General features: G+C 43.0%; 2 protein-coding genes across 7 annotated transcripts in view; one reads left to right on the forward strand and one right to left on the reverse strand.

The window, feature by feature from the left end:
- The window catches only part of PXK (PX domain containing serine/threonine kinase like), a 124062-nt gene extending 111007 nt beyond the window's left edge, over nucleotides 1–13055 (forward strand). For 3 of the 6 annotated variants that reach the window (XM_075762271.1, XM_075762267.1, XM_075762272.1), the window contains 6 exons: nucleotides 2042–2090; nucleotides 2851–2928; nucleotides 3361–3447; nucleotides 4106–4175; nucleotides 5153–5215; nucleotides 11944–13055. In XM_075762271.1, the coding sequence (XP_075618386.1) occupies nucleotides 2042–2090; nucleotides 2851–2928; nucleotides 3361–3447; nucleotides 4106–4175; nucleotides 5153–5215; nucleotides 11944–12149 (553 nt within the window). In that variant the 3' untranslated portion in view covers nucleotides 12150–13055. The other 3 variants (XM_075762268.1, XM_075762269.1, XM_075762270.1) reach the window with 3 other exon arrangements.
- PDHB (pyruvate dehydrogenase E1 subunit beta) lies at nucleotides 12854–18293 on the reverse strand. Its single transcript, XM_075762274.1, has 9 exons — nucleotides 17743–18293; nucleotides 17507–17614; nucleotides 17373–17435; nucleotides 17254–17289; nucleotides 16880–17165; nucleotides 16077–16187; nucleotides 15364–15455; nucleotides 14734–14875; nucleotides 12854–14369 (listed from the first exon to the last, which is right to left on the reverse strand). Exons 1-9 carry the CDS (start codon nucleotides 17872–17874, stop codon nucleotides 14224–14226), a joined length of 1116 nt encoding a protein of 371 aa, XP_075618389.1. The 5' UTR covers nucleotides 17875–18293; the 3' UTR covers nucleotides 12854–14223.
- Between the last annotated feature and the right edge of the window lie 14 nt (nucleotides 18294–18307).

Raw genomic sequence — 18307 nt, forward strand, 5'->3', positions numbered from 1 at the left:
ATCCCTTTTGAATATAATAGATGCTCATTTAACATTTCTTTGTTGCTTGCTGCATTGGAGCTGTTATGAATGCATTTTATTTAGCATGGTGCTATGGTTTAAATCGATCCTGCTATTAAAGTAGTGCAAGCATGATTAAGATAATGTACAGATTGTTTTAAAGGATTTAGAATAAGGAGTCTTTTTGCATGTCCCCTTCAGACCTACTTAAGTAAACTGATAGCAAAATCTACTGATGACTAGCAAAATAGGTGTCTTGCTTTGCTCTGCAGTGACATTTAGCCTGGGTCTGGGTGTGAAATGTTATGTAGAAGTTCTGGCTGGTTTCTTGCAGGGCTGGCTTAGGGGTTCTCTGAAGCACAGACTAACTTTCCTTATGGGCTGTGATGGAGTGAAGTAGTAAGGGCAGGTATGGGGCAAGACTAGGATGCAGAAAGGGAGCAATGTCAGTGCATGACTGAGCTAGAGATCATACCTATCTGCAGTGCCGCCCTTCCTGCAATTAGGAGACAGTATTACCAGGGAAATTATCTGTTGTCACTGTGCTGCGACATGTCACCAGCATGCTAAGTGTAGAACCACAGTTCCTGGTGCGGAGTTCTTTTATTTTTTCTCAATATGAGGTGCCAGAGTCACGACCTCGTAAATGCCAGATTGCCCATACCTAAATCTGGGTCTGATCTCAGAGTATACAGATTGCAGTAAGCTTAGAGCATGCTCCAAGGTTCATGTTTCCTAGTTGGGAAGAGACACTGCAGGCTTGTCTCAGCCTTCAGCTCCTCCTACTCCTCCCTTCCTCTGCTCTTAAAGGAGGTAGGAAGTAGAGCGAAGAATGTAAGCAGGGGAGGAAAAACTGTTAAAAAACCCTCTGTGAATACAGGAATATTACAGGTGTTAAAAGATGTTGAACAAACAATCCATGCCCAGCTGTATCTGATATGTGGGATGTTATACTGCATTCCCTTCATACCAATACTCTTCACAACTGTTCTATGTAGATGTACAATGCCTTTAATGTAATTTAAATATTTATTAAGCTTTATTTTTTATTATGCATTGTAACCATATAATCTATGAGTTTGCTTAATTTTGCAAGGACATTAATCAGAAAGAGTCAGAAAAATGCCCTGTACATAAGAGTGGACATTTGTGGGGATTTTTAAAAGTCTTTAACAATTTGATTTAAACCTGAATTTTTCATGGAATGCTATTATTATAGGCTTGAGTCTAGACTTGGATTTGTTTTCCCTAGTATAGGCCTGTGATAATTTTCCATTAGTGAACAGAAACAAAAAATCTCTGAAATCTTTATCTCTGAGCCAGGCTTGAGATCTCTTTCTGGGACAGTTTTCTAGTATGTTCTCCAGAACAAAGTATCTTCAAATGGACTAACCAGTTTATTTTCAGACTACCATTGCCCTCTAGTGTCTTTGTTTTGGATGGAAAAGGATTAATCATTTATGCTGTTGCTGCTGCTACCATAAAGGGGAGAGCAAAAATATTAGAATACTTGCTTTAGTAGCCTTTGCCAGAGTACACACAAGAATGCAGATATTTTCAAATGTTAAGTTCACTCACTGTTTCACATCTTTTTTTTGTTAATGCTAAAACAACAGTTACGTTCAGAGAATTTTCTTTAAAAGAGCAATGATTTTGTTTAGGTGAAATTTAAAATAAAGTCCCTGGTATTCTGGTCATTAAAGGATCCATATACTTTTAAGGAAAAGGCGTTCTTTTGCCTTTGATAATTGTACTTATTCTATCAGCTTTCTAAATACTTTACACAGTCTTGCTAACTCTGCCATCAGTAGTGGCTACATTCTGAGGGTTAGATACTGCTAATTTTATGGCAGTGCTTGGAAAGTAAAAAGCAGTACATAAAAACCTGTGGGGAAAAAACTCCAACAAACCAACAAGCAGTGGCCTAGGGATGAGGACAGAGAAAGAAAAGGAGAAAGAGGGAGTTAAGTGAACAGTACCGGTAGTGTTCTGCCTGTCTCTTGGGAATAATATTCCTTTTTCTTTTTTTGTCCACTCACAGATTATTCAGTGATGTCCTGCTAACGAATTCAGAGAAACCACAGTTTAAGGTAGAGTTGAACATTGATTTGGTGATGTTTGTGGAAGTGCCAGGCTGTGGGTAAGCTATGCATTAATTGACAAACAGAGTAGAGGAGAGTTGGCTTTATGGTGATTGCCATCAGTATTTGGATTCCTTTGGTGAATTGTACCCAAGAACATTCTGTCACCCCTTGGAAGCTGGGCACAGTGTGACCATGAGCGTTCAAGCTTAATTCCTGTGCCGGAGCTAATTTGCGTGACTGATGATGGCGCTCTGTCTGCGTGGAGGCTCCAAGTAATGCGAGTCCCTTGCAGTGAGAGGAAACAAATTGCCAAGAACTGTGGAAACTGATTTTGCTGGGTGACACCATCAGCATGTTGTTGCCAGCTCCAGTGCTGCAGTGCTGAGACTTCCTGCGAGGTGCTTCTGCTCCCACTGGGGAGCTGCCCCTGAGCACTTCTGCGGGGCACGTGTGGTGCGTCTTGTGTTGTCGGCCTCATGGCAGCTTGTGGATGTGCCCGGAGTATCAAAACAGTTAGCTATCCCTGCCATTAGAGTATCCTTTCCATTATTCAGTGTTTCTTTGTCCGTGTTGTTAGATCTGTCGCTAGGTTTGGAGTGGAAAACATGCATCTAGAGTCTTCTTTTCCCCTTTACTAAGGGAATAGTGTCAGAACTTGGGGCTTTAGATGGGCAACATGATCAGATGAATGGTGAGTTTTTAGCAGTGAAGTTATGTTATCCTTTATCATGTTTTGTGCTATGATTTTTTCCCCATTCTGTATTAGATTCCTACTAAGCTAAAAGAGGCATTGAAAACCTTCAAGGAATGCATAGAAAAACGATTAACAGAAGAACAGAAATTGGTAACGTCTGCATTTCTTTACTGTATTTCTTACAGACATTGTATTTCTTCTTAACACTTTTACATGGGAAAAGTGAGTTTTTACTCACTCACAGTGATTTTGGGTAGTAAAGCCTTTCATCAACAGATTCACTTTCCCCAAAATGCAGTATGAGGAGTTGTAGAACAGCTGTTGGCTGTGTGGTGTTTCACTGTTGTAAGGGGTACAACTTCACAGGCAGCAGCTCATAAATTAAAGGATCATTTTAACTGCAGAACGAGGCTTCATCCTCCTCCAGCAACAGTAAAGATAAAAACTAAAAATGAAAAAAACCTAAACATGTCAGTGACTGCAGGGTGTTTTCTTGCATCCCAAGCATATGCCTTGTCTGAGAACATTTAAGATCTTAATGTGGTCTTTTTCTCTTTTTCTGTTTTTCTCTTCATTTTGAAGATTCACCAGCACAGAAGGCTGACAAGAGCTCAATCTCATCATGGCTCAGAAGAAGAAAAAAAGAAAAGGAAGATCTTGGCACGAAAGGTAAGCAATCTTTAAATGGTTTTCTCACACAGAGAGGTGTGTGGTTTTTTTGAATGTGTAGCACGTGTATGCTGCTCTACTTTGTCCTGTGTTTTTCTGTACTTCTTCCTGATTGTTTTCACTTCTCTCTACTTTGTCCTGTGTTTTTTCTGTACTTCTTCCTGATTGTTTTCACTTCTGTAGCTAAACAACACATTCCGAAGAAGTTTAAGTTATGATGGTAGCTGGCTTGCATATTGGTTTAACCTGTTTGAGGTTGCTGTATGAAAACAGGCTTAGTTAGCACCTCATACACAGATGACAGAGCCTGTGCTACTTCCTGCTGCCCTGTGAGGGTGTTGGAGCTTTTTTTAGTCTGCTCCTGCAGCACGCTGTCTGCATTTCTCTTCCTTTTTGGTGGCTCAGTTTTCTGCCTTTCCCGTGTGGTCAGAGGGCACTGGAGTTGCTCTGCTTGCTTGCCTGGAGATACTGAGTGCAGAACAGCTTTGCTGCTGTTGTCATCATGGCAGCACGTTTTGGGTGGGGAGAGGGATGTTGGGCGTTGATAAACCTTGTGTGATACAGTGGGTAACTGTTAGAAATCTGTGTGTCAGATTAGTCCTTATCACGGAAAACATTTATTCACTCCCGCCTTCTATTTCTTCTGCTTTGTTTAAAGAAGTCAAAACGCTCTGCCTATGAAAGTGGGGAAGAACACTCAGCAAAATACAGCAACTCAAATAACTCAGGTAACTACAGAGAGAAGAACTTGCTTCTACACAGCTATGTCAAGGTCTTTGTTGTTGCTGTCATTTTCTGGCTTAAAAGATCCAAGGTTACCATCAATTTACACGTTAATATTGGACTACCAAAGCCTGATACCACTGTTTTGGGTATTTAATTGAGGGCTTAAAAATATTGTCAGTGTTAGATTTTCAGCTGCCTAATACAAAACAGTGTGTCCTCTCTTGTGCCCCATTCCTCAATAAATAAATAATTAAATTGGTCCTTTCAATCTGTTTGACATTTGAGGGAAATAACAATAACATCCATTATTTGGGCCATTTAATAATGCAGCCTTCAGGGAGAAACTCTGTTGTCATCTGTATTCCTTAGTAAGGTGTTAAGATGAATGAGAAAATTATCTGTTTAATTGCTGCTTCAGTGCCAAATTCTAAACCAACAGAACCTTTGACAGGTCTTCATTTAGTTGAAAGGAATGGTCGGTACTACCAAACAGTTTAACGGAGTTGACTTGCTTGGCTAAAATGTGTCCAAAAGCAGCCTGTTGGGGAATAGTCAGATATTGGACTAACTTGTGGAGTACAGCAACTGACTGAAAATCATCTCTTAGAAGGAGAAATGGGGTGCCATCCATGCAGTGGCACAACTCTTAAGGAGAACAGAATTTGGACGCTGAAATCCAAGAGCCTAAGCAACAGGAAGGAAGTGTTTCCCATTGAGGAATACTGTTGAGTGTGCTGCTTATGTGTTTGGACCTCCTCTGACACTGTGCACTGTAAAGCCTCACTGTTCAGGTTGGGTCTGAGTGACACTGTTCCTATGAATGGGAATCTTTCACAGGATTTCAGTGGAAGCAGGATTGGATCTTCAGTCAATAAAGTTGGCCTGTTTCCAACAATTGGTCTTCTCTGACTGTGTTGAGTTTTAATGTCACAGCTTTACTACTATTACTGTACAGTTACTACACTGTTGTTTTATTTAGCAGGCTCTGGGGCGAGTTCCCCCTTAACATCTCCATCATCTCCCACTCCGCCCTCTACAGCAGGTAAGTTCAAGAGTCATTACAGTGTTTGTCTTTTTCTTTGTTTTTTTATTCCCCCTGGCCCCTCAGCTGTGGGTGTTTATTCCCAAGGATGGTTAAGGGATGGTGGTTTTCAGGGATGGAACGCAGAGATGACATTTATCTTGTCAGCGTATGTGTGGGCATGTGCTCTCTTTTGAAGGCCTTAGAGAACCTTTTAATACTGTTCCCTTTCGTTTAATAACCTTTCTTGAGATGTACATGATATGATTTACCCATTGAGTATAAGTGCTTGCTTCAAAGTCTCTATTACTCCGGTCCTACCAATATTTCTACATTCCAGACATTTTCTGGGCCTCGTATTGCAGTATGCATTTGTTCTGATGTTAATGGTCTGTTGACTCTGAAGTACTGTTTGTTGATCCCTTGTTTCCATGTATTGTCTCTTTACACCTGTATTGTTGTGATGTAGTTTCAGGATTTTTGGGTGTGACAAATTCAATGGCTTAGGCTGCATAAATCTCCCCTGTTCTGCTACAGCCCGTTGATAACACCAGTAGAACTGGTAGAAACAGGTCAGAGACTGATTTGGGTAAAAACCAGTATTATTTTTGGCCAGTTCTGTTTTCCAATTTGCTGTGTAGCTGTGCGAACAGTTTTGCTGATGTTTAGGACAGGTGTGGGAAGTGGTGAAGAATCTGCTTGAGTGGGCAACAGAAATGCTCGTGAAACTTTGATTAGAAATCTGAATATTGAGTGATAGTGGATGTGCTTCAGTCTGAAAGGCTCGAAGAGGAGCACTGGCGAACATTAACAGCAAAAGGTGTTAATGGAATACATTTCTAGAAGGGAAGCAGTCCATAGCTTTGCTGCTTGTTAAATGACTCATGCCATATGATTTCTAGTCCCAGGAACTCTTTACGCAGCACAGCTCGTTAACTAAAGCGATGCAATCAAATTTGTGTTTGCTGTGGATGGTCTTTCAAAGGACACTGCAGTCTGTGTGATGTAATTCAAATCGGTCATTTCTCCTTCAAGTTGAGGGTATGTTGAAGTGTGTATTTTATGAACAAACTTCTCCCAGTTAGTCTAAACAAGAGAATTACTGTTATTGTGTTGCACAATGATAGCGCTGTTCTCTGACTCTTAGCTGGAGGGTTTATTTCAAGTTGTGTATGCTTTAATAAGGAAGTAGCTGAAAATGCAAAATAAAACCTTATGCCTCCAAAACGGATGTTTACAAAACACTTTTTTCCCTCTTGCAATAAAACTGCCTTTTACTTATGTTTTTCACATGTTGGAACTTGGTTGAAGGCTTTTTCAAGTTTTGAGCCTGTGGTGCAGGTTTATGTGCAGATGTGGCTCAAATGGCCCAAGTTTGTGCTCAAAACTTGTTGTTCGACCCACATTGTCACTGCATGTCGGTCATCCTGCTGCCAGTGTGCTCATGGTGACTGGTGGCGATCAGCCCCGTCTGACACGGTGCACGTGGCCCTACCTCCATTCAAACTGGAAGGTGCTTTAGTGTGCCGGTGGCTTTGATGCGTTTGATCGGGTGTAAAGGCAAACACCACCATTTCAGGATTGCTTTTGTGGGTAGAATTCATAGCAGAAACTTCAGATAGTAGTTCTAAGAGAAAGCTAGCGTGCCTGCTTTTGTGTGGTTTTTTTTTTTTTTTTTTTCACCACCAATGTTGTACTTTCATCTATTCTAAGCAAGTCTGCTATAACTAACTTGATGAAAGACTCACTGGCCCCATGGTAGGACATTCTTTGTGACAACTGATGCATCCATAGTTTGTATCTCTCTCTTCCAGTTTCCTTGTACTTACAAAGGATATTTACCTCTAAACCAAAATTGCTTGTGGGTATCAGTGTGGTGAGATGACTGTCAGAAGGGGAATGAGGCTTTCAGTCTGTCTCTGGTTGTGTTCGAATCGTGGTATGTCAAAGCATCTTGCTGATACGATGCCATGGCAAAACGAAGGCTAACATGGAAAAGCGTACCCGACAGCTCTTGCCCTTCTCCTGGCCTGAACCAACCACATTAGTGTAGTGTGTGGGTAAGTGCCCAGAGGCACTTCCCCAGAGGGGAACAGGCTCCAGGCTGACATGCTCCAGGGAAGCTCTCACACATTGAGAGGTGCTTTGTCTCTGAACAAAGGCCTTGTGAGACTTAGCTTGCAGTAGAGAGCTTGGTATAGTCAAAAAACATACTGATTGCTGGCTTCAGCTGGCTTCATAATGGTGGCTGCAGCTGAATGCATGACCTGCTCTAGGGGAAAGGTGTCTACTAGAAACATAGGCTCTCGTGGGCTTTTCTCATTGACTAGAATGTTTTGGGCTGGTTTTGTTGCAGATACTCAGATAAGTAACATCTTTGAAATACATTATGTAGATCATGGCAAGTGATTCTAATGTAACTTCCTGCGATTCTGATGTTCTTCCTTGAATGTTTGACTCTTTTTCTCCACTTGCACAATTCTTTGCTTTCTTGAAAATCTGTTAATTTTCTTTGTGGCTGTGAGCTGTGGCTAGGATCAGAAGGGATGCAGAGCACTGTGGTATGGGTTATTTAAAACTTCACTGCATCTTCTCTAAATCCAATAAGCCCATAAAATACCAGCAAGCTCTCTTACAATAGAGAAAAGTTTATAGGGCACCATTTTTGCTTCCCTGCGGGAATAAAGTGAAAGAGTTGTACTTAACTTTAGCTATCTTCTTCTGTGCCAGTTGTTCTGAATCCTTCAGTATGACACATGTTTCATAGACACCCATATGGTGCATCTTTTCTGCCCTTCACCTGTCTGTAAGACAATTTGAATGCTTTAGTAAGTGCTCTTCTTGAGTGTCTCTGATCCATGCAGCGCAAGTGAAAATACAGGTGTTAATATGACAGGAAGTGTTCCTTGAACGGAATGGATTTCATCTTCTATGGCTAATCTTCCTGCAGATTTCTTGCTATATCTCTCTTTAATACTGTAAAGCTTGAATTATGGCATGTGCAACTGAAAGCATGTGTGTTCTATTTGTTCATCAAGTATAATAATGCTTATAGCATGGAAAATCATTGTTCGTTATTCAGAATCAAAGTATTGTATATGTAATATGAAATAGTCAATCTGCTATCCGTATATTTGTCAGTGAATAAGAATGTATTGATTTTTGTACTAACTTTTCAGCTAACAGTATCTGTTTTTCTTACTTTGACACGAGAACCGGATGATTAACTTGTGTCCTCTCTCTTTCTCTGCTGTCTTCAATAGAGCATGCATCATTTTGAACGTGAATTTTCCGAAAAGTAAGCTAATGCTGATTTATCTCTTTAAAGATGCTCTGTTTCTGTATGGGAAAGTTGAATGCAAATTTTGAACTCGCTTAGTATTGGGAGGGCATGGAAGAAAGAGATCTAAACATTCTATGGATTATTTTAATGAAATACAGCATCTTTAAAAACTCTATCACTAAAATGATTTTCTTTGTTTGCATCCCATTCTCAGCCAAGTTTTTAATGCTGTTTGTACAATTATTGTCACTTTAAATTCATAATTAAGTTTTTGTTTTAATTCAGGCATCAAGTTTACAGCATCTGATTTACTTCCTATTCCTTTTAACACACTCTCTTAACAAAAATGTCCCTGTAAAAACCCCTTGGTAAGTTCTTGTTTGAGTGTTTTATTCTTAAAATTGCATGAATGAGTGAAATGTGTGTTTGTAGGCAACTTCCTCCAACATATGTATTGGAAAGGTCTAGTTATAGCTGAGCACTTAGATGTTTTTTCTAGTAAATACAGAAAAGATTTCACTGTTGGACAGAACAATTTAATCTGTAGATGTAGTTGCATAGGAGTACACCAGTATGAACTAAGATTTCCTTTGTACCACTCATGTCATGAAGGGAAGGACAGCTTGGTTTTGATTGACTCTTTGAAATTAATTGATTCTAAGATTTTTTTCAGAACCATGCTCTTAATTAATGGGTTCAATATGTAATGCTCACAGCTAGTCAGATACCATCCTAAAAACTGTGTGTGTTTATGATTTAAGGCAAAGCTTAGATGTAAGAGTATCATGGCCTGTAATCAGTCTCCCAACTGTATGATGTTGTGAGCAGCTCAGTTTCAATGATAGTTAGTCCTGAGGAATTTAACAACTTTCCAGGAAGGAAGGTGGCCTCTGTCCCTATTCCCCTGTCTTTTTTGCCCCCATTGTAAAATAACCAAACCAAAATTTGAATATAACACGTGGAATCTTGACTGATTAATACTTAGTGATCCCAGCACTTTGTGGCTTTTTTGTCCCTCTCTCTGCCAAATGTGTGCCTTCTTTCACTGCATATGTTACCGTTGTATATGTATTCCATACAGAATCCTGGCCACTGTTTTCATGGTCATTCCCTATTGTATCTTGTGCAATTGCTTGCATAGCCTCTTCAACCTCACCTTGCAATTCCAGCCAAAAATTGTGTCTTTGTTCTCTGCAGTTCTTGCATCTCTTTCAAGCCATTTCATTAATGATTGGCTGCTCTTGGCTCTTTTACGGCAGTTCATCCTATCAATTTGGTGATAGTATTGGTGCACCAGTCCTACAGTGTTCTGCTCTAACCACTTTAACCACAAAAGTGTTACTTGAGCTGTTCTTGGTCTTGTTCTTCCTTTGGCAAAGTGTCAAGATTTGCTTTGCTGACCTTTGCTGGCAGTCTGTACACACATGAGAAACAGGAGGACTCTCACCTAGGGGGTGGTTTTCCAGTATTTCTAATAATAAATGGACTTACAGCTTTGGCTAGTGTAAAAAGTAGATTTGGGTAAGTTAGATGGCCAAGGCATCAATATGTAATTTATTTCAGTTTGTGCTAACATTGTGTAATGTTTTGATTACTTAAGAGCAGTTGATCCACATGCAACAGGCACGTTAAGTTGCTCCAGTTGATCTCTGATATTTCTGCTAGGACTTGAGTATTTCCTCTGGAAAGGAGGAGAGTGAAGATGAGCCCAATATGTGCTTCCATCTTCTGTTGTCACAGGTGGTTTTCATGCCAATGAGAACTTCTCCCAAAGAGTTGGAAGTGCTATAATCACAGCATGTATTAATGTACACTGGCAAAATTGGATGCTTTGTGTGAATACTCTGCATTTTGAGCTTGCTCCCATACAGGAAAAGTCTTTCTTCAAAGACTGGTATAAATAGAAAATGAGAGAGCTTTGAGTTACAACTTTCATCTAGTATAACAACTGCTTTTTTTAATTACAGCAGTTACGTTTTTTACTATTACTTGTTAGTCTGAGAGCAAGTGTTAGTAAGGAATTGAGAGGGAAGTGGAGCACAGAGAACTCTGCCTGCTTTTTGTTTTCCGTAGCTGAGCTTTATCCTTCATTGAATACCTCTCGAGTTCGTGTGGCATAATGTCCTGTAACTGCTTGGTATTTGCTTACTTCATAGCAAGCAGTTCTACTTCAGTAACCATGGTCTCTTGGTTGGCCTCATGTTGCCTTGTGTTGTATCATAGTTCTTGCCTCTCACCAGTACATTCCTCTTTGTAGGTTAGAGCTGCTGAAAGTAAGTGTTATACTATAGGTGCCATCTGTCTCTCTAGTCTTACTATGGAATAACTTATGAACTAGGTGATCATAAGTTAAAATTCACTGTTGAATAGTCTGAAGGCATTAATCATTATGCCCCTGCTCATTCCAGGATATATGAGACAAGACAGGCCCATCATTCCCCAATAGCTGGTGATGTGCTGCAAATGCCACCTTCACGTGGATGTCTTGTGGAACAGCAAGTGGTCACCTCTGAAGCCCTTTGCTCTTATTCCAGCATGGATCTGATTATAGTTGTGTAGAAATGATGGTGCAATGTGCAGCAGCAGAGTTGCACAAGATCAGGGGGTTTGGGAGAGCTGCTTAGGGCAAATAAGGCCACCTGCCTGGATCCGAGCTGCCGTGAAGCACCTCCAGGCAGGCCCTCACTGCCAGGCTAGCTGCCCGCAGGCTCTGGCTTCCCAGGAAGTCAGGACGTGAGGCTGAGGCAGGATGAGAAGCATGAGAAGGACGTGAGGGGGTAGAAAGCAAGGGACAGGGTGCAAAGGTGACTGGGGGGAGCACGGGAGGCAGGCAGGCGGTGTGAGTGCCGGTGGCGGTGACTCATTCACCCTGTGAAACAAGTGTTTGTTAAAACGTGTTGGGAGAAAGTCTGTGACAATACCCTGGAAGTGTAAAACGCTTTCAGAAAACTCTATCTGCAGTTAGTACTATAAAAATGGAATGTAATCTGACCAAGCAGTCACCACAGATACTACAGCAATGTGGTGCTTTGTAAGAATGTGAAGTTAGTCATGTAAATAAGAACAGGTAGCAAGATTTGCTTCCAGTCTTTGTTACTGTTCATGACCCAAAGAGCAAACTGCTTCACTGGGGACAAACAAGAGAAGCTGAAGCTGGGAAGTCCTGTTAAGTGATCTCCATTTGCCTCACTGCAAGATCACATTTGAGTCATGTTTTGCATCCCGAATACTCAGGCACTTCAGGCTTTGTTTCAGAGGTGTCTCAGACGACACAACTCACCTGCAGATAGAGGAGTTTGATCACTTTGGCATTATTTTCATCTGTTCTGTTCTTCACACTCCACTGGCATTCAAGGAATGATGTGACTAGTGGAGGACTGACCAAGTCCAGCTAAGTGGCCGCAGTCCTCTGCGGCAGGACCTTCTTGACGTAATCAAACTACATCTTTTCTCCTCAACTCAACAGGAGCATCATCAATACCCCCAGCACCGCCACCGCCGCCCCTGCCACCAGCAGCTCCTCCTCCGAGTACAGAGGTGCCAACACAGCCAAACCCGCAGGCCGATGTCAGTGCAAGCCGAGGAGCCTTACTCAGCTCCATTCAAAACTTTCAGAAAGGAACTCTGAAGAAGACACAAACTTGCGACTACAGTGCTCCCAGGATCAGCTGAGGCCGCTGGTCACGCCAGGATTGAATTCCCTCTCCCCCTCCTGTGCCGTCCAGAAATGAGGCCCTCCTGACCGGCAACCGATCCACCAGCATAGTGGCTAATCACGCTGCAGCTCCGTTTACCCCTATTTCAGCTTTCCTTGAGTAGCAGCACTACCCTGTCTGATTTGTGGTGCCATGCGAAGTACTCCGTTCTTTACTTGGTTTCAAGAACTTTGTTCTCTAGCTACAGTTTCAGGGGTAAAGCAACTTCTATATAGCTGAATAAAAATCTGAAAGTAGGAATGACTATGATCATGGTGAATTAATGCATTTTTTTTCAAGCTCTGTTCCACTCCCTTTTTTTTTTTTCCCCAAATTACAGGAATGTAGTTTTAGTCTGCTCAGTTTTTCAATGCTTTTCATGCAATTGTAATTCATCTTAATTCCTGCTGCACTGAATCAGCAAGTTTTGCTTTAGAAAATCTGCCACCCTCCCCCCAACCCTTGAAGCATACTGCACAGGTGAGGGAACTGGAGAATTAAATCTTATTCCCACCATATTTGCTGGTGGAGTAAAAGTGCTGTTTCATTAAACTCGTTTAAATGGACATCCTACCTGTAACTCTAAGGGAAAGTGTTTTCATATGAGGAAACAGTTGAAATGGGAGTTAATAGGGCACTGGGATATTATTCTTGATTTAGTTAAATGAAAGTTACTTCAAGTTAATTCTACAGCTTAAACTTTATTGAAAGATAATTTTTGATTTAAAACCTTAAACAAATTGCACTTTAAAGGATTATAGATAATCCATTTTTTAAATTCAAGTACATCAGTGTTTGTTACTATGCAGAGAATGTCTGTACAAAGTTTCATGTAACCTGTGATATTCAGTCATTTTTATTAAAATGTTAATGGAATTCCTTCGGCTGCGTGGTGGTGGGTATATTCAGCTAGGATTTCCCCTGCAAGCCAGACTTCTAAGAACATAACAGCACTCCTGCTAAAAGGAAATACCCCGAAAGGTATTCCTGGCTCTCAACTGAAATAGGACCCGAGCTCTCTGTCCGCTTGCAGTGGTAGGTATCTCCTCTCCAGCAGCTCAGGGAAAGGCAGCCTGGCGTGGGGCACTGAGCAAGCCACGCTGCAAAGGCTGCTCCAGGCAGCTTTCACACCGTACCAGAGGCTGCTGGACAAAGCTGAACCCTGCCTGTCGGGACTAGCCCCTCAGCTAAACCCTGACGCACACTGATCCGCCTAAAGGCTGCGGCGACTGTTTATCAGCTCTTCAAACACAATCTGTGCTGCCGCTGCACATTCAGTGTGTCTGAATAAAATAACTTATTTTGTACTGTAAGAACTATAATTTGAGCATGCTGTTGTTAGCCCATGTGATGAGTTAAAAAAATACATAAAGCAAAGCATCCGGGCAAGTATTTTTTATCACTGTATGTAGCAGCCAGTGAAGAAAAATCAGGTAATGTTTCCCATCACATCCTGAAGAGGATCAGGATCTTCATTCTTCTTGTGCAGAAGCTTTCCTGCCTGAGCAGAGAGCTCTTCAAACTGAATGTTAGCCATCTCTTAGCCCATACTGCAAGCTTCCAAAGCTGCTTTGTGCAGATAGCTGCACTTAACTTGAACTGAAAAGCGAGGCTTCACTCCCTGGAGTTTGATCATTCACCTTTAATAAGCCTTGTGACCATGGGCTCCTAGAGAGCCATACGGCATTCTAGGGCTGGACTTCAGCTCACTGCAGTTCTTCACTCCACCACCACTACAGCCAGTTTAACACAGCTTGGCTGATAACTACAAGCCAAGCACAAATGGAGGATTTTTTTTCCTCACTCTGAATTTTGAATCAGCTTTCTCTACACAGAATAGCACTAACCCACCTGTACTGTGAACAAACAAGCATTACCACATTGCTGCTTATACGAAGTGTGGCTTACAGGGTAACCCCATATAAATATTCTGGGAGGTTGCTATACTTTCCCCACTGTACAAAAGTTCATGTAGTTATACAACAAAGTTATGCATACATCTTGCCCTACACAACTATTTAAAGCAGAACTATAAAACATGTATTTACAACTTAGATATTTAAAGTTTTCTTCACTGCGAATATTATATCCTTCACTTGAGGTATGCAGTTATCTTCTAAAATTTTTGCATAAGGCATAGGAACATCTGCACCAGTAACACGTACAGCTGGAGCATCCAAGTAGTTAAAGGCAGATCCTGAAACAGAAGACAGCTGTCAGGTTGCCATGCACAACTGTTGTCTCTCAATTCAATTTCTGAATCTTAATCTATTAAACAATTTTGTTCCTGTAGCTCTAATAGTCCAGAGAGCTGTTCCTGCTCCTTTATCTTCATGTACTATGGTTTAGACAAAAAGTTTCCATCCTGCTTCTCACATAGTCAAGTTCCTGGGATAAGAATTACAACATATTACGAGCTGGATCCACCCTGTGAAAATCTTTAGGGCGAGACAGCTAGGATCAAGCTCCTCAAACCCTAACTTTGCCTTCATCTGGCTTTATCAAGAAGTTGTCAGGATTTAGACTAGGGAATGAGATCAACACATTGCAAAACTTGGTACCTTCCATGATCCTGGCACAGATTTCAGCTCCTACTCCAAATTGCGGCCAACCTCCTTCTACAGTTACAAGATGGTTTGTCTTTACAACACTGGCTTCCACTGTTTCAATATCCATTGGTCGAATGGTACGCAGATTTATAACCTGAAAAAAAACCCCCAAAAACCAGACTCAGTGAGTTTTGTCCTTCAGCACTTTCATCTACTCTGACTTTCAAGACAAGAAGTGAGTTTTGTCCTTCAGCACTTTCATCTACTCTGACTTTCAAGACAAGACTTAATAAGATTTCTGACATTTTATCCTGGCAGAGACTGTGTGGAACAGTTTCTGGTGGCTCCTGGAAAATCCCAGGTAGTTGACTCTTGCTGTATCGAGATACTGATACATACTGTCATCGTTCTGCTTACCATGCAGCTGGGTCAATCTGAAAATCGTTTGCGGTTCTGCCTTAATTTTGTGATGAACGGTCAGATGCAGGAACATGAAATGAATGTGCTTGGCTGACTGTTAAGGCATTTACCAGGGAAAGAAGCCTGTAGTTATTACACTGAAGTTTTGCAGAGCCTGAATGAGAAGACGCTCTGCTTTTTTTTCCCCGCTCCAGGGAAAGAGCCAACAGAAACCCCACGCACCTCACACTCTACACCTTCTTTGGCAAGTACAGCAGCTGCTTCCAAACAGTGTCCAACGGGTCTTGAGTGTGAAACTAATGTAACATGAGTTCCTAGAACAGAAACAAGTGTTCAAAAAGAAGAAAACAACTTAAAATTTAAAGCTTTTCTCTAGACCTCAGGCTCCTTCAAGGGTTCTCTTCTAAAATCTAAGTTCCTTATGTTAATTTGAAATGCTAAGTATTCTATGCCCAACCATAGCATGGTAGTGGAAGGACTATGCTAAGATACAAACTTTACCCTTTAATTCAGGGAACTGAAGAGATAAGATAATATAGTTTTCAGATTATCCTTTTCAAACATTCATAAAATTCAGTGGTAAATTATGAACAAATGGGCTGAAATACTACAGTGATCTCTTGCATTTTTGACAAAAATTACATACTAAGGTGAGGAAAAAAGTTTTTCAGACATCATATATTCCATCTCTATACTACGGAACAAATCTTTTAGAAAGGCGCAGTTTTAGATGAGATACAGAGAATCGAATGATTTTTCTTTATATGGGCAACAGAACAATTAAGTATACTACAGGTTAAAATAACATTGGAACACTTAAGACTTGAAATACTTTTTGTGCCCCAAGCCAGCAGTATTCTGAATGGCAAAAAAGACTAAAAAAAAGTCCCCAAGCAGTTCAGTTAATAAGGAAACAAACTCTATTCTCAGCTTACCTTGCCTTTCTATTTTAGCTTTTCCAATTGGAACAATGAAATCCTTTGACTGTGCCTGTTCAGACATCTCAAAGGGCACACCATAGAGTAATTCATTTTCCAGCATCACAACTAAAAGAAAACACACTTGGATTACTGTGTATGTCTGCAGGCAGAGGACTGTACTGATGATTAACGGTACTGCAGCAGACTAGCTCAGGATACTGAGCCCCTCCAGGCAACAAGGACTTGAGTATGTTTGCAGAAACAATTAAATAAAAATCAGTGTCTTTGTTGCAATGCTGAATTATTTTTAAAATTGTCTACAATTAGGCTTAAATGAGATCAGATATTTAACTTTCAGCACATGATGTTTAGTTTTAGAAGGGTCTTAGATTTTGCATGCATGTTTGTGAGAAATAAAGACAAAGGTTGCCCTGCTTTTAATTAGCGACACTCTGAATATACCATGTGAATTTTGTGATCTGTAACAATGAGTTACATAGACGCTGCACATACAGAACTCCTCCTGACCCATCTTCATTGTTTTTAACCCCTTTACAATAGATTGATAAATGCTTCTAAGTTTCCTGATTGCTGCCAACAGCACAAAATTAGTCTACTGCTAGCGAGGCAAGTGACTGTTGAGGAAAGAATAAATACTTCTGTGCCTTTGTAAATACCCTAAAGCTGCAGTAAAGCAACCTTAAGTGTTTTAGGGTTTATCAATCTTTTTTTGTTTGTTTTAAATGGGGCAGGAGGAGAAAACAGACATTCCTTTCAGGATGGAGTGCTAGGTATTGCCATGATCTGCCTGTGTTCACCTGGATTATCATCCCGGATTGACGCTTTCAGCAGACCTTTGGCATCTTCCGAGCTCCAAGGACTAACAACTTTCAGTCCGGGGCAGTGCCCGTACCAAGCTGCGAAGCACTGCGAGTGCTGAGCCGCGACTCCAGCCGATGCCCCGTTGGGGCCCCGGAACACAATGGGAACAGCGATTGCTCCGGCAGACATGTAACAGGTCTTGGCAGCGGAGTTTATAACCTGATCAATGGCTTGCATGGAGAAGTTGAACGTCATGAATTCACACACTGGTCTCAACCCCGCCTATTGAATATATTAAAATATATCTTGGTATGTTTTTACACAAAAGTACTTTAAATGTTTGATTTGGAAGGAATGCAAATGCACAAACCATAGCAGCACCGACAGCGATTCCCGTGAAGCCCATCTGGAAGAGAAGGAAACCAGGGGTAAGCACCGGGGAGCGGCTGGTGATGGGATCGCCAGGGTAGGAGACAGGGGCAGCCATACCTCTGATATCGGGGTGTCGATCACCCTCTTGTCCCCGTACTTCTTCCAGAGGCCCCTGGAGATCTGCAGGGCAGGAGAGAGGAGTCAGGGCCCGCCTGAGGCCCTTTCCCGGACCGGTAACGGCAGCCACCCACCTTGTAGGCGCCATCGTACTGGGCCACCTCCTCGCCCAGCAGGAAGACGCGCTCGTCCCGCTCCAGCTCCTCATCCAGCGCCTGGTTTAGCGCGTCCCGCACCGTCACCTGCGGGGAGTCACCGCATCGCACCTCACCGCCCGCCCCGGGGCCGGACACTTCCCCCGGAGGGAATGAGCCCGTTTCCCCGAACCCCCCCGTGTTCGGGGCACCCCTCCCCGCGGCGGCCTCGCTACCTGTATGGCGGCGGGCGCGGAGAGGCGGATCCCCCTGCGCTGCTGGAGCAGCCGCCCGGCGGCGCGGCCCTGCGGCGGGAGGCGGGCGCCCAGCGAGGCCAGGTGCCGCAGTGCCGCCGCAGACGCCGCCATCTTGGCCGTGTCCTCTAGTGCGGAGGGAGCGCTATGTCGCGCGCCGCCGGTGACGACGAGGCCCCGCCCCCTCGCGCCCTGCCGGCGGCCTCGCTCCGCCCTCCCCGAGCTCTCGCGAGAGCCGGCGCGCGCGACAGCGGGAGGCGCGAGCTTTGCACGCCACTTCCGGTTCCCCGCAGCAGCAGCAGCGGCGGCGGCGGCCGAGTCCGCTGGGGACAACCGTGCGCCCGCCCTGCGTTGACGGGGAGGCGCATGGCCCGGGCTCAAGCGCCCCCCCCCGCGGCCACGGCTTCGCCTTTTGGCGACGGGGCTGCCCGGGCTGGGCCCCTCCCAACCCCCTCGGTGACGCTGCGGCCGGGCGCGGGGCCGCAGGGCCGAGGCGGCCGCCGGGCGCGCCCACCCGGCTGGCGGCCCTGAGGCGAACGGGGGCGGC

This window comes from Balearica regulorum, chromosome 10 (genome assembly GCF_011004875.1).
Source record: "Balearica regulorum gibbericeps isolate bBalReg1 chromosome 10, bBalReg1.pri, whole genome shotgun sequence".
In the NCBI taxonomy this organism is placed as follows: Eukaryota; Metazoa; Chordata; class Aves; order Gruiformes; family Gruidae; genus Balearica; species Balearica regulorum.

Coding starts and splice junctions, on each gene's coding strand:
- PDHB (XM_075762274.1), bottom strand. CDS start 17,874: ATGGCGGCGTCTGCGGCGGCACTGCGGCACCTGGCCTCGCTGGGCGCC. Junction 16,188..16,879: donor AATCCGGGATGATAATCCAG/GTGAACACAGGC, acceptor GTTTTCTTTTAG/TTGTGATGCTGGAAAATGAA. Junction 15,456..16,076: donor AGCTAAAATAGAAAGGCAAG/GTAAGCTGAGAA, acceptor TTTCTGTTCTAG/GAACTCATGTTACATTAGTT.